This window comes from Callithrix jacchus, chromosome 9, assembly GCF_049354715.1.
Source record: "Callithrix jacchus isolate 240 chromosome 9, calJac240_pri, whole genome shotgun sequence".
In the NCBI taxonomy this organism is placed as follows: domain Eukaryota; kingdom Metazoa; phylum Chordata; class Mammalia; order Primates; family Cebidae; genus Callithrix; species Callithrix jacchus.
This window is the reverse complement of record NC_133510.1, coordinates 67,661,592-67,675,680: the sequence shown is the minus strand read 5'-3', so window position 1 is coordinate 67,675,680 and position 14,089 is coordinate 67,661,592. Positions and strand designations below refer to the sequence as shown.

Sequence of the window (14,089 nt, the reverse complement as noted above, 5' to 3'; positions counted from 1 at the left end):
GTAGAGTCCTTAGCATTTTTGGGGTCTAATCAGATTAAGCAGCCAACTCCAGAAACCCCAAAACCAACTAAGGAAATCCATCCTTAAAATTCTGTTCCTCTAGAACCACTCTTGGTACCAAAATCTGTCAGGGTTTTTCTGTGAAACAGAACTAATAGGATAAATGTGATCTCACATGATCACAAGGCCAAGTTCCACAACAGGCCTTCTGCAAGCTGAGGAGCAAGGAAGCCAGTAGTGGCTCAGTCCGAGTCCCAAATTCTCAAAAGTAGGGAGGCCGACAGTGTGGCCTTCAGTCTGTGGCCAAAGACCTGAGAGCCCCTGCAAACCACTGATGTAAGTCCAAGTGTCCAAAAGCCAAAGAACTTGGAGTCTGATGTTAGAGAGCGGGAAGCATCCAGCACAGGAGATGAAAACCGGAAGACTCAGCAAGTCTACTGCTTTCACTTTCTTCTGCCTGCTTTTTCTAGCTGAGCTGGCAGCCAGTTAGATGGTGCTCACCCACATTGAGGTTGGGTCTTCCTCTGCCAGTCCACTGACTCAAATGTTAATCTCCTCTGGCAACACCCAGAAACAATACTTTGCATCCTTCATTCCAATCAAGTTGAGAACATTAATCATCAAAAGAATTAGGGTAAAACTATGAAAGCACCTAGAGCACCCCTTAAATGGTGTTCCTACTGCCTACATTACTGTCTGCCCCATTTCTCTCCCTTTTTCTATGGGGACAAACACACATTCATCCTTCAAAATCTACCTCAGGCATCATCTCTCTGAAGCCCTACTTGCCCACCATATATGGGCTGCAAGTATCACATATACTTTAATATATATTACATAAGCTGAATTATTTGGTCACTGCTTATGACTTGAGAGAGCTGAGAAATCATCATGGGTGGGTCCTGGCTAAGGTAGAGATTTTTTTGAAAGCTCAAATACCCCATGGAATTCTAGCTCCTAAAGAGGCTTCAAGAGGTTACCTGGCCCACTTTCTGACCTTACTGCATCTTGTCTTTTCCTGAAAAGCTAAGATTCTTCAAAGGGGATTCTATAGCCTTCTGCAGTTAACTGCTCCAGTATTTATGCATTCTTTTTTTTTTTTGAGACAGAGTTTCGCTCTTGTTGCCCAGGTTGGAGTGCAATGGTGCAATCTCAGCTCACTGCAACCTCCACCTCCGGGTTCAAGCAATTCTCCTGCCTCAGCGTCCCAAGTAGCTGGGATTACAGGCATGTGCCACCACACCTGGCTAATTTTGTATTTTTAGTAGAGGCAGGATTTCATCACGTTGGTCAGACTGGTCTTGAACTCCTGACCGCAAGTGATCCACCCACCTCAGCCTCCCAAAATGCTGGGATTACCATCATGAGCCACCGTGCCCAGCTATTTATGCATTCTTATGATTGAGAAATGTTTCCTTAAATGAAATCCTCATGTCAGTTGAAGCTCCCATTGTCTTGTTAGCACCTGGACAGCAAGAGAAGGTGCTGAACAAAGAGAACATGTCAGTGCCTTCCCTTCAGTTGTCATTTCCCAGACTTTTCAACTCCTCTGCCCTCCTTCTGTGGCCCCTCATTTGGGTCCGCTCATTGCTCTATAGCTTTAAAGAACAAGTGGCCTGGTTGAGGTAAATCCCTGGATGAATATAACTAGGAAAAGGCTCTCCAATTTGTACACTTTCACCTTTTGCCTTTATATCCTAATGCCTTGGCATCTTTACCTGCTGATACTGGTTTGTTTTCTTGTTTCTTTTCTTTTCTTTTCTTCTCTTTTTTCTTTTTTTTTTTTAAGACAGAGTCTCTGCCTGTTCCCCAGGCCGGAGTGCGATCTCGGCTCACTACAACCTCCACCTCCCAGGTTTAAGGAATTCTCTTGCCTCAGCCTCCTGAGTAGCTGGAGTTACAGGTGTGCACCACCATACCCAGCTAGTTTTTGTACCATTTATTTATTTATTTGAATTCTCACTCTGACACCCAGGCTAGAGTGCAGTGGCATGATCTCAGCTCACTGCAACCTCTGCCTCCTGGGTTCAAGTGAGTTTCGTGCCTCAGCCTCCCAAGTAGCTGGAATTACAGGTGTGTGCCACCATACTTGGCTATTTTTCTTTTCTTTCTTTCTTTTTTTTTATTTTTTATTTTTAATAGAGACAGGGTTTTGCCATGTTGGCCAGGCTTGTCTTGAACTCCTAGCCTCAAGTGATCTGCCTGCCTCAGTTTCCCAAAGTGCTGGGATTACAGGCATGAGCCACTGTGTCCAGCCTGATACTGGTTTCTGATTCATGACTTGCAGCATAAAATCTGTGAGATCAGAGCTGAAAGTCACTCCTGAGAGTCCCTTTAGTTTTCTAGGCTAGTTTGGTAGAGTAGGGAGGTAGGGCTATGCGAAACCAAAGATGTTTTTTCAGAGCAAAGAAGAAGATACTTCGAAAATTGTTAGCATTAGCAGAATAACTAGGACATCAAAGTTAAAGGATAACGAGGTCATGAGGTGGAGCCAGGACCTCGCATTCATTATTTGTGGGTATGGAAATTTGATTCTATTGTGGAGAATATCAGTAACATCTTGGAAAATCATATGTGGACAAATCTGGGGGAAAAAAAACTAATTAATCGTCCTTGAGTAGAAAAACAAGTAAATGAAGACCTATTCATAAAAGGAAATACCACTCAATTGTTAGAATGAATAATCTAAAATTTTTTTTAACATGAGGGATCAATCTCACAAATGTAGTGTTAAATCTCAAAAACAAGATAGAGACCTAAATAAATGAACCTCAGAAGACAGATACAGGCTGGATGTGGCAGTTCACACCTGTAATCTCAGCACTTTGGGAGGTTGAGGGGGTGAGGATCAGATTGCTTGAGCCCAGGAGTTCAAGACCAACCTAGGCAACATAGCAAAACTCCCATCTCTACAAAATATTTGAAATAAATAAATAAGACAGATACAGTATAATTTCCTAAATATAGCAGGAAATTATATATATATACATATTATGGATTCTTAGTTAGTTTTTTTTTTTTTTTTTTTTTGAGCTGGAATTTAGCTGGTTGCCCAGGCTGGAGTGCAATGGCATGATCTCGGCTCACTATAACCTCTGCCTCCCTGTGATTCTCCTGCCTCAGCCTCCCAAGTAGCTGGGATTACAGGCACGTGCCACCATGCCTGGCTAATTTTGTATTTTTAGTAGAGGCAGGGTTTCACCACGTTGGTCAGACTGGTCTCAAACTCCTGACCTCAGGTGATCCACCTGCCTCCACCTCCCAAAGTGCTGGGATTATAGGCATGAGCCACCATGCCCAGCCATGGATCCTTACATAGTAAATCTATAAAGATATATACTATACTGATAGGATTGTGGATGCTTCTGGGGATGATGAAAGAGGAAGAAAAATTGGTAAAATGCTAGCCTCTATTAAATCTGTGTTTCATCCCAGTTACTGGGGAGATCTGAGGCAGGAGGATCACTTGAGCCCAGGAGTTCAAGACCAGCCTGGGTAACATAGCAAGACCCCATCTCAAAACACAAAATAACAACATCAAAAGACAAATATGTGTGTTAGTTATGTGTGTTAGGCACATAGGCGTCTATTTTATTATTTACTTTTCTATATGTTTACAATGTCACTTTTTTTTTTTTTTTTTTTTGAGACAAGAGTCTTGCTCTTTCACCCAGGCCAGAGTGCAGTGGCATGATCTCGGCTCACTGCAACCTCTAGCTACTGGGATCAAGCAATTCTTGTGCCTTAGCCTCCCAAATAGCTGGGATTATAGATGTGCACCACCACACCCAGCTAATTTTTTATTTTTGTTAGAAACAGGGTTTCACCATATTGGCCAAGCTGGTCTCCAACTCCTGGCTTCAAGTGATCCACCTGCCTCAGCCTCTGAAAGTGCTGGGGTTACAGGTGTGAGCCACCATGCCCAGCCAAAATGTCACTTTTTAATTATGAGAGTTCAAATTGAATAGTGAGGTACTTATTCTGCAAAGCCCTTTGAACTTAAGAGTTCCACAGTGCCAGGTAAAAAAAGTAAAGAGAAAGGGTGTCTCCAATCTCAATAACATAACTTCTTCTATTCTTCTTAGGAATGTTCCTGGCAGATATAATTGAGAAATACTTTGTTTCCCCAACCTTATTCCGAGTCATCCGATTGGCCCGTATTGGGCGCATCTTGCGTCTGATCAAAGGCGCCAAAGGGATTCGTACCCTGCTCTTTGCCTTAATGATGTCCTTGCCTGCCCTATTCAACATCGGCCTTCTGCTCTTCCTGGTCATGTTCATCTTCTCCATTTTTGGGATGTCCAATTTTGCATATGTGAAGCATGAGGCTGGTATTGATGACATGTTCAACTTTGAGACATTTGGCAACAGCATGATCTGCCTATTTCAAATCACAACCTCAGCTGGTTGGGATGGCCTGCTGCTGCCCATCCTAAACCGACCCCCTGACTGCAGCCTAGATAAGGAACACCCAGGGAGTGGCTTTAAGGGAGATTGCGGGAACCCCTCAGTGGGCATCTTCTTCTTTGTAAGCTACATCATCATCTCCTTCCTAATTGTCGTGAACATGTACATTGCTATCATCCTGGAGAACTTCAGTGTAGCCACAGAGGAAAGTGCAGACCCTCTGAGTGAGGATGACTTTGAGACCTTCTATGAGATCTGGGAGAAGTTCGACCCCGACGCCACCCAGTTCATTGAATACTGTAAGCTGGCGGACTTTGCAGATGCCTTGGAACATCCTCTCCGCGTGCCCAAGCCCAATACCATTGAGCTTATCGCTATGGATCTGCCAATGGTGAGTGGAGACCGCATCCACTGCTTGGACATCCTTTTTGCCTTCACCAAACGGGTCCTGGGAGATAGCGGGGAGTTGGACATCCTGCGGCAGCAGATGGAAGAGCGATTCGTGGCATCCAATCCTTCCAAAGTGTCTTACGAGCCAATCACAACCACGCTGCGTCGCAAGCAGGAGGAGGTATCTGCGGTGGTCCTGCAGCGTGCCTACCGGGGACATTTGGCAAGGCGGGGCTTCATCTGCAAAAAGACAACTTCTAATAAGCTGGAGAATGGAGGCACACACCGGGAGAAAAAAGAGAGCACCCCATCTACAGCCTCCCTCCCATCCTATGACAGTGTAACTAAACCTGAAAAGGAGAAACAGCAGCGGGCGGAGGAAGGAAGAAGGGAAAGAGCCAAAAGACAAAAAGAGGTCAGAGAATCCAAGTGTTAGAAGAGAGCAAAAATTCAATATCATACAGATCTAAAACTCGAAAGTGAAAGATTGTTTACAAACTTCCTGAATATTATCAATGCAGAACAGCTGTGGAGACTCTAACCTGAAGACCTATACCAAACATCATCCGCTTACCATGTAACACAGCTGCATCTTGAGCAGTGACCTGCCAAGGGCAAAGGACCCCGCTCCCTAGACTCACAGATTTTCTAATGCTTGGGCAGGTGGTTACTGCATGTTCCACATCAGTCAATGCAACTTAGGACAAAACTAATCAGATACAGAAACAGAAGAGAGGCTGCCGGGACCAGCATATTTCCGTTGCAGCCAAATGGATTTTATTTTTTCATTTTGTTGATTCTCAGAAACAGAAAGCATCACTTTAAAAGTTTGTTTGTTCATACAAACTATATTTGCATTCTTACATTAGTTAAGCTAAGCAGCAAAAAGAAAACACACACACACACTCACACAGACACTCACATTTAGCCCATGTCATTTAATCGTCAGTTTCTTTGACATAAATTGCATCATCTCCACATGGGCTTCACATGGTTTGCAGATGGGTGGGGGAAAACAATCAGGTTTCTTCAGGCTGAGGAGGACTTGCTCAGGCCGATTCCAAACATTGTGCTCGTTCAATGCGTAGAGATGATTTGCATGATGGCATGCCGTGATCAGAAGTCATGCATGAGATCCATACACCACAGGACACTACTAACCTAGTCCCCTGCATTGGGTCAGCCTTTGGACAGGACCCAGCCCTGCACCGTTCACTGTATTTGGAGAAAATGGTAAGAGTTCCATACCGGCTACAATTCTTTATTATGAGTTCTTAAAAGTCCTTCATACACCTTCTGGGTAGGGAAACAATCAACTAATTGACTACCACCACCAACAACAAAAAACAAACCCAATCCAACAAGCAGATGGATCCGTTGCGTGTATGTGTTTAACAGACATCTCTAACATACAGCCATTGTTACACATTTTGCAAGATGAACTGTTTAATGCTGCTCTGTGTCCAGGACATAGGGGAGACTTTGATCCCAAATGGCTTGTACTATTTATGTCACTGTAAAACCAAATCCTAGGGCTAAAAAAGAAAAATTCATTTGTATCTTGCAATATTTATGATGATCCTTTAGCCTTCATACTGGAGAATTGACACTTGTTTGGGGTAGAGATAAAAGTGCTGTTCAAAGTAGCACCAGTTATCTCTCGGGGTAATTTGGGGAACTTAAAATGACCTTTCATTGGGTGTTATGGGGTGCTCATTTCATTTCACATCATGTCCTCTGCATTGTGGCTTTCTCCAGGCATGGGTCGATACCGCGAGGGGTTCAGATATTCTGAACGGACCTCTCTCTTCTGCAGAGGGGTCGTCGCATACTCACACACTGCATGATTCCTCCTGCCTCCATCACATTTCTCCACCAAGTAGGGCTTCCCTTGCCCACAGAGGTGGGTGAGGGTAGCAGCATTGGGGTTACGGCTGTGGTTTCTTTCATTTATTATTAGAATAATAGTCAGTGGTGGGACCTGATGTAGAGATGGAGCCGCCTCTAAACCAAGCCCACTTGGTTTCTTTACTGCACTGGTTTTCATGAGAAAGCAATTTAATATTAATTCTTCAGGATGTTCCAGCTTCCCCCAGTGCATTCCCTTGCAGCCAGTTTTGCTATCTGCTTAGCGACCTGCCAGCTGTCATTGGAGTGTGGCTTCTGGGGGAGCGTCATATCTTCCATTCCATCTCCTGCTTTAGGAAAGACAGTTTTTAGTCCAGGGGTTTCTCACCTGATGACTGGATTTCAAAGCCAAGATGCTGCAGTTGAATGTGTCAGGAAGTCTACACAAAGAGTGAAAAGAGACTTTAGCATGTGAACCAAATCAAAATAAATTCTTCCTGAACCATATACTAGAGGGGGAAGAAGAACCAACCCATAATCAGACACACCGATCTGCCTTGCAGTAGAAGCACTTTGAAGGTAATTTCACAGTCCACCTGACTAGTTTTGCGTAGAACAAACCACAGTAAGTTGGTAAGCAGAGCTTTCTAACTTGTCGGACCACAAGAAACTCTGTCCAGCTCTCTTAAGCCTGCTTCTGCAGCAACATCCATAGAATTTTTGTACTACACCCAATACCAGACCAGGAAGGCATATCTTTCAGTGACCCTGCTAACTGCTAGGATGAATGTATAGTAACATGTACAGGCTACGTTGTAAACAGCACAAAACAGAAGCTGACATGTGTGGTTATTCTTTTTAAGAGAATTATAAATACTGTAATATATAATTTTATTTTATTGGCATGCCTTTTTGTAAATACAAATTATTAACTTATTAAATAGGAAATGGCTTCTGGCTTATGCCATTGTCATGTTTATTTTTATTTTTTATACTTTTCTTTCTTCTTAGAACTTAGATGCTGTCAGCCAATGTACATCCCCAAACCAGACAGACAGACAAAAAATTTTTTATTGCTAATGGTCTTTTCCAAAACAACAAAAAATATATATTTTTGTTCCAATGTGCAATAAATTCTAACCACGTCTATGCAAGATTTGGCTAAACTTAATAATTGTTCTTAGGTCTTGAGATGGGCAGCAGAGCTATAAGATCCCGCTAAGCACACCATGTGCTCATGCTAGTGATGTCATTAAGCTACTAGAGCGTATTGACGAGACTTTTCTGAGGTCTGACCTTTTCCCTTTCCCAGCTCCTGACCCCAGCCCAGCAGGCTGTCTCCTCAGTAACACATGGGCCTTGGTGTCTGGCATCCATCAGCCAGCCTCATAGGAAAGAAGCCACCTCCGCTCTAATTGAAGTTTCACATTTTTTTTAGAAAGAAGTTTCCCACCTTATCCTTCACGCACTATCCTTCCACCTGCTCACTCACTCACTCACTCACTCACCCATCCTGCTCCACACTTCTTTGGTAGTAAATGACACCATCACCAGCAGTTTACACCCGCAGTTAACAGGCACTGAACTGAAAGAATCAGCGATGACGTTTTTGTGCATCTTCGCTGAGTGGGTAAGTGGCAACGCTTTGCCAAATATTAACGAAGCCAATCAAAAAGCAGCAGCAGTCACAGTATCACTGCACATATATATATAGATATATAAATATAATATAAATATATTTATTTTTTGTAGCCAGGTCCTTGGTGCAGTATTTATACTCCACAATCCACCTTTTGAAAAAAGGACAAAAAGCAAAAAGACGTGTGATGCTGTTAATTTAAAATGCAGAGCCAAAGCCACTGGGCCGCAGCTGATGTAGTTGTGTGTGAAAAACATTTCCCCCTATTCTTTCCCTGACCTCCTTGTTGCTTAGGATGAGGAGACTCTGTAATTTAAAGCAGATGAGAGCAGGAAGAAACTTCCATGTTAGCACGGCCTACTCTCACTCCTTTCCAAATGAGCCACTTTTGGTGTCAGAAGTTGGCTGGGGAGAGATTTAAAAAAACAAACAAACAAACAGAAACTCCCAGGCAAAGCCCCTTAAAGCCAACAGTGCCCAGAGTTCTTTTATTTTTCACTGCAACCAACGTAAACCTGTAAAAGACCAACAGTGAAGATTAGTGTGAGTGAATGCATGGAGGCCAATGCTGCCCTAATGAGACGTGATAAAAAGTCCATCACTCCTCTAAGCCAAAAGGAAACAAAATAAAAATGACCCTTTTTACTGTACAAGGGAAGCCTGTCTTGGTGTGTTTGTTGCTTGACTATCCCAATTCTTGAGTCCTGGGAGGGGTCTGGGAATTGGAACCTTAGCACATTTGGGGAAAGGAGGGGAATGGAGGGAAGAGAAATCAAAGGGGCTCTCGCCAAGTTCTGGCTGAGAAGTAGAGATTCGAAGAAAAGCAAGGCCCTGACTCCCCAGATCCCACTCACCCATTGCATGTGGCATTTCCCCCTACTGGCCGGTGCTTAGAGGCTCATAAACCCCTCCTCACCTAATCCACCTGGCAGAACCCTCAGAGATGATGTCAGCCAACCCAGCTGGACTGGCCTTACTTCTGCCTTTTTCACCTGTATGTTTAAAAAAAAAAACTACCCCCATGCCTCAAAGCTAGGGCATGCGCGATGCCCAGCAGCCTCCACTCTGCAAGCTCATACTGGGCCCTGCACTCCATTGCCCCAGACAGGCCCACAGACGAGGGCTGGTCTCCTTCACATTTGCATGGGGGTGTGGGCACCCTTCCCCTTCCTTCTCTCCCTGTCCCCCTTTGGGGACCTCCCTCTCTAGGCCTAGGCCAGGTCTCCTGGTTCAGGAACACTCTCTCAGGAGGATCTCGAAGTGCCCACTCTAGTCAGCTCCAGTAGCTCCAATCTGGGGCGAGATGGCTGGTAGGTCAGTCCCCATCCTCCACCCCCGGCCCCCAGCCTCCCGTCCTGCTGTGGAGGTGAGATCACCATGGGTCATGACTTTGTGACTTGAGTCCTGGGCATCTTCTGTAATGATGCCTCTTTCTTTTCTCAGATGTTGCCCACAGTTTAGCAAAAAGCTTTGTTCATTTTCAGGTACCCCCCACCCCCTAAAGAATTGGCTGCAACTCGCCAGCCAGGGGGACATCAGGAAAGAAGAGGAAGTCTGCATTGGGAGGGGCCCAAGGTTTGCAACAGAGTCTCCATTGTTCAGCTCTGTGCTTTCTTGGATTCTCTTTCCAAGATTACCAAGATTTCCTCCATTAAAATTCCTGAGGCACCCCCTGCCCCTGCCCCTGCCCCCCACTGCTGTTTGCTGTACATAGAGGCTAAGTGGGGTGGGGTGGGTGGGTGTACACATGTGGTGTGTGTGTGTGTGTGTGAAGAATGTATATAGGTAAAGGGGAGCGTGGTCCAGTGGTTCCAGAAAAGGGACAGAACTCCTGTGTTCTGGCCCTAGCTTGACCACTGGCTCGCTGTGTGGCCTTGGGCAAGTCACTTAACCTCTCTGTGCCTCAGTTTCCCCATCTGTAAAATGGGGATAATAATACTGACCTACCTCACAGGGGTGTTGTGAGGCTTTAACTAAATGTTTTGTAAAGCGTTTTGAGATACAGAGGCAAAGGCACAAGGGAAGGGCAAAGAATTATTGGACTCAAGGAAGCTGAAATGGTACCATAAATGCTGCTATTCTGAGAGCCATTTTAAACTGCACTGCTCCACCCACCCCCGCTTCTCATCACCAGGACAGCAGGTCGAGAAAATGTCTTTCCTTTCACTTGCTTCTGGGGTTTGTGATTATTCGAGACAATTTTTTCCCCTTGCTGTATCTCCTTCCCTCACCTCCTCAACTTGTTCCCTGTTCTGTTTATGCGGAAATGGCAGAAATGCTTGAGAAATGAGAACGTGTAAGTGGATTGGAAGTTTATAGTATGAAATTTCAATTTTCCTTTGTACTGTACATCTTTTTACTTTAGAATTTGCAATAAAGGGTTACGTCAATCTTGTTTTCAACTCTCCTCTTGGACTGGCCTGTCATTCTGTCATTGCCCCTCACACTGAAGCCCAGGGTGAACAGGCACCATCACCTCGTAGGACCCCACTCTGTCCTATGGCGGGGACAGAGTCTGCCCGAAGGCTCACCGGGGCTGGCAGTGCCCTAGCCACTCCCAGGTGTGTGGGAAAGGTTCAGGACTCCACTCAGCCTGTCAGGAGGCCTTGCCTGAGGGGGGCAGCACCTTGGAGGCGGCGCCCTGCACGTGGGCACACCCCTTTCTAATGGTGCTGCTTCCGCACACTCCAGCAGGGCCCTAAAGTAGCCCCGACGGGGCGCTGCACATCTTGTTCTGGTCCCCATCATGTTTTTCAAGCCCCTTATCGCGCACACACCTTTCCTTATGAGCTCAAACTTTCAGGTCAGGTGGCCATAAGTTCGAGAACATGACTATGCCACTAACGAGCTGTGGCAGAGTTTACGCATGTGTGATGGAGTAATACCTTCCTTCTTGGGTTTTGAAGAGTACATCAAATAATGTATGTAACTGCTTGGCATGAGGCCTGGCACGCCGTGCTCAGTAAGTGGTAGCTCTTCGTGGAAGAATAATTGCAAGCTCAGAAGGAATCTGCCCGGCGCGGTGGCTCACGCCTGGAATCCCAGCACTCTGGGAGGCCAGGCAGGCGGATCACTTGAGCCCAGGAGTTGGAGACCAGCTTGGCCAACAAGGCGAAACCCCATCTCTACTAAAAACACAAAAATTAGCGGGTTGTGGTGGCGCGTGCCTGTAGACCCAGCTACTAGGGAAGCTGAGGCAGGAGAATCGCTTGAATCCTTGAACCTGGGAGGCAGAAGTTTCAGTGAGCAGAGATTGCACCACTGCCCTCAGCCTGGGCAACAGAGCGAGGATCCGTCTCAAAAAAAAAAAAAAAAAAAGGAACTAAGCTGACAAAAATTGGGCGGTGTGCCTGCCACTCTGGGAGACTGGCACCGGAGCCCCTCTTCCACCGGCAGTCCCACGGGTGACGCCGCTCCCTTCCAACGGATTAAAAAACTGCTCTGTCCTTTCGGTATTTCATAACGTTTATAAACCGTCCAAAGCACCACTCACGCAGGACTTTGCTTCCATTTTACCGCTGAGGGCAAGGGCACTGAGGTGAGGGAGGATCTGGCGCATCTGCAGCCAGGCTTCCAGGGGCGCGCGCGCCGCTATTTAGGAAGGAGCGGCTTTGTTTCCCACCAGCCCTGCACCGTGGCGGGCGGGCGGGAGCTGGCGGGCCACGCCTGGTCGCCGTCGCCGCCAGTGATCCACAGCGTGAGCAGGACGAGCAGCGCCCCGGTGCTCAGCGCCCCCAAGAAGCCGGTGAGAAGGCCGAGCGCCAGCGGCCCCGCCCAAGCCGTGGGGCTCCGCTTGTACCGGGGCAGAGGCTGGCGCTCCACGATCAGCTCCAGCGCGTCCCAGTCCAGCGCTTGGACTGCGGCGCGCCCGGGGCGCGAGGCCGAGGGATCGGGCGGTCGGGCGGCGGCGCCGGGAGGAGGCAGGAAGCGCTGCCCGAATTTGCGCAGCTGCAGCGTCGCCTGCTGGTGGAGGTTCTTGCTCAGCTCCCTGGCCACGTCGGGGCGGCCGCTGCGCCGCAGGGCCCGAGCCAGGCGGTCCCAGGACAGGGACACGGCCCGGGGGGCCAGCCAGGCCGCCAGCGCCTCCCGGCAGCCATCGGAGACCTCCCCGGACCCTGCCGCCCCGCCCGCCCGGTCCTCGGCCGCCTCTTGCCGCCGCCGCCGCCGCCGCCGGCTCGGAGACCCCGACGTGGTGTTGAGCGGCTCCGGCCGCGCCAGCCGGTCTTCAGAAAGCCGGGACAGCTCGGCCTCCACGTCGGGCTCGGGCGCCTCCAGGAGCGACCGGAAATGGCCGCACTCCTCCGGGGTCAGCAGCTCGGCCAGACGGACCGCCGCGTGAGGGCCCATGGCGTCCAGCGCCCCCGCCGGAGCCAGCGACCAAACCCAGAGCGCCAGGACCAAGGCGCCCGCCGGAGTCCGCGCCGCCATCCCTGGTGGGAACCAGGGAGGGAGAACTGTGCGGGGACAGGAACGGGCTCCGAGCGCCCGCGGTGGGGGAGGGGTTCCGAACGCCCGCGGATTGTGGGAGGGAGAAGGCTCCGAACACTCGGGAAGCCAAGTGGAGGAGGTAACTGGTGACCAGGGGGCTGGCAACACCCAGCAACGCGGGGCTCCAATATAGCACTTGTTGGAGGGTCTCACGAAACTCAGGAACTGGAGTTAGAAGGATTGCAACACCCCGGAAGGGGGTTCTCAGCCCTCCAGGAGGCTAGGAGTCTAAGCCTTTACATTGGCGCTCCCGCCCTACGCCTCCTAATACCCACTAATACTTCAAACTGAACAAATTACCAACATGCTTCTAATTCATGTACTGCCCAACCCCTCCTCTCTTTACCAGAAGCCCTAGACCCCTTGATCTCCATTAACCTAGATATTCAATCAATTCCTACATTGTCTTTCTTTTCTGTGCAGATGAAGGTCTTGCTATGTTGCCCAGGCAGGTTTCCAACTCCGGCCTCCTCTTCTGCCACCACCTCCCAAAGTGCTAGGATTACAGGAATGAGCCATTGGCCTGGCCTCAATTTCTAAATTCTCCTCTTGTCTACCAAATACTAAAGTTTAGTATTCATCAAATGAATCCATCATCCCATTCCCCCACTCTGGCGTGAGTCCAAACCCTCCTCTCTTGCCTGGTCTTCCAGCCCCCACCCCTGCCCCCACCCACTGGGGCCCTGCCTACCTGCACTTATTCCAGTTCCCCCAAGGAAGCTTGACTCTGATTCTCCTGATCGTGGCCTGCACTCCTCCTGCTGTCAGGTGCCTTTGGGAAGCTCTCCCTGATTCTGAGTCACACCCCTTAGTGGTATCCCCATTAGGGGTTCCTCCTATCTGCCCCACGGCACAGGCAGCTCAGTCTTTTTACTGTCTTCCCCCACTGGACTGCAAGGTCCATACACTGCCCCCATGGCAACTAGAGCATAAGTGTTCATAAAGATTTGTTGAGTCAATGTGTGAATTTCTATTTAAGAAATAGGGCCTCCCTATGTTGCCCGGCTGGTCTCAAACTCCTGGGCTCAAGAGATCCTCCTGCCCCGGCCTCCCAGAGTGTGAGGATTACAGGCATAAGCCACCATGCAGGGCCATTGTGTGGATTTTTTTTTTTTAATAGTCTGTTTTCACACTGCTGGTAAAATGAATTCTTAACTTACAAAATCAGTCCTGTCCTCAGCCTAAACTTCCACAAAGGCTTCACTATGGAGCCCCAGCTCCTAACAGGGCATGGAAGGCCCTCCATGGTGAGGTCCCCACTGACTCCTCCAGCCTCACTCCTCTGACTGCTGCCCTCACTAACTTGTAACACAAGGC

At 48.1% G+C, this 14,089-nt stretch overlaps 2 protein-coding genes across 8 annotated transcripts in view; one reads left to right on the top strand and one right to left on the bottom strand.

Moving 5' to 3' along the window:
* Positions 1 to 7,607, top strand: part of SCN8A (sodium voltage-gated channel alpha subunit 8) — a 200,409-nt gene extending 192,802 nt beyond the window's left edge. For all 7 annotated transcript variants that reach the window (XM_054238528.2, XM_054238524.2, XM_054238527.2 and 4 more), the window contains one exon: positions 4,086 to 7,607. In XM_054238528.2, the coding sequence (XP_054094503.1) occupies positions 4,086 to 5,233 (1,148 nt within the window). In that variant the 3' untranslated portion in view covers positions 5,234 to 7,607. The remainder of the gene's footprint in view (positions 1 to 4,085) is intronic.
* Positions 7,608 to 11,644: 4,037 nt separating this feature from the next.
* On the bottom strand, positions 11,645 to 12,742 carry TMDD1 (transmembrane and death domain 1). The gene is given in 3 exon segments (XM_054238531.2): positions 11,645 to 11,820; positions 11,822 to 11,865; positions 11,867 to 12,742. Coding segments are annotated over 3 exon segments (960 nt in total). The 5' UTR covers positions 12,713 to 12,742; the 3' UTR covers positions 11,645 to 11,750.
* Positions 12,743 to 14,089: the final 1,347 nt, after the last annotated feature.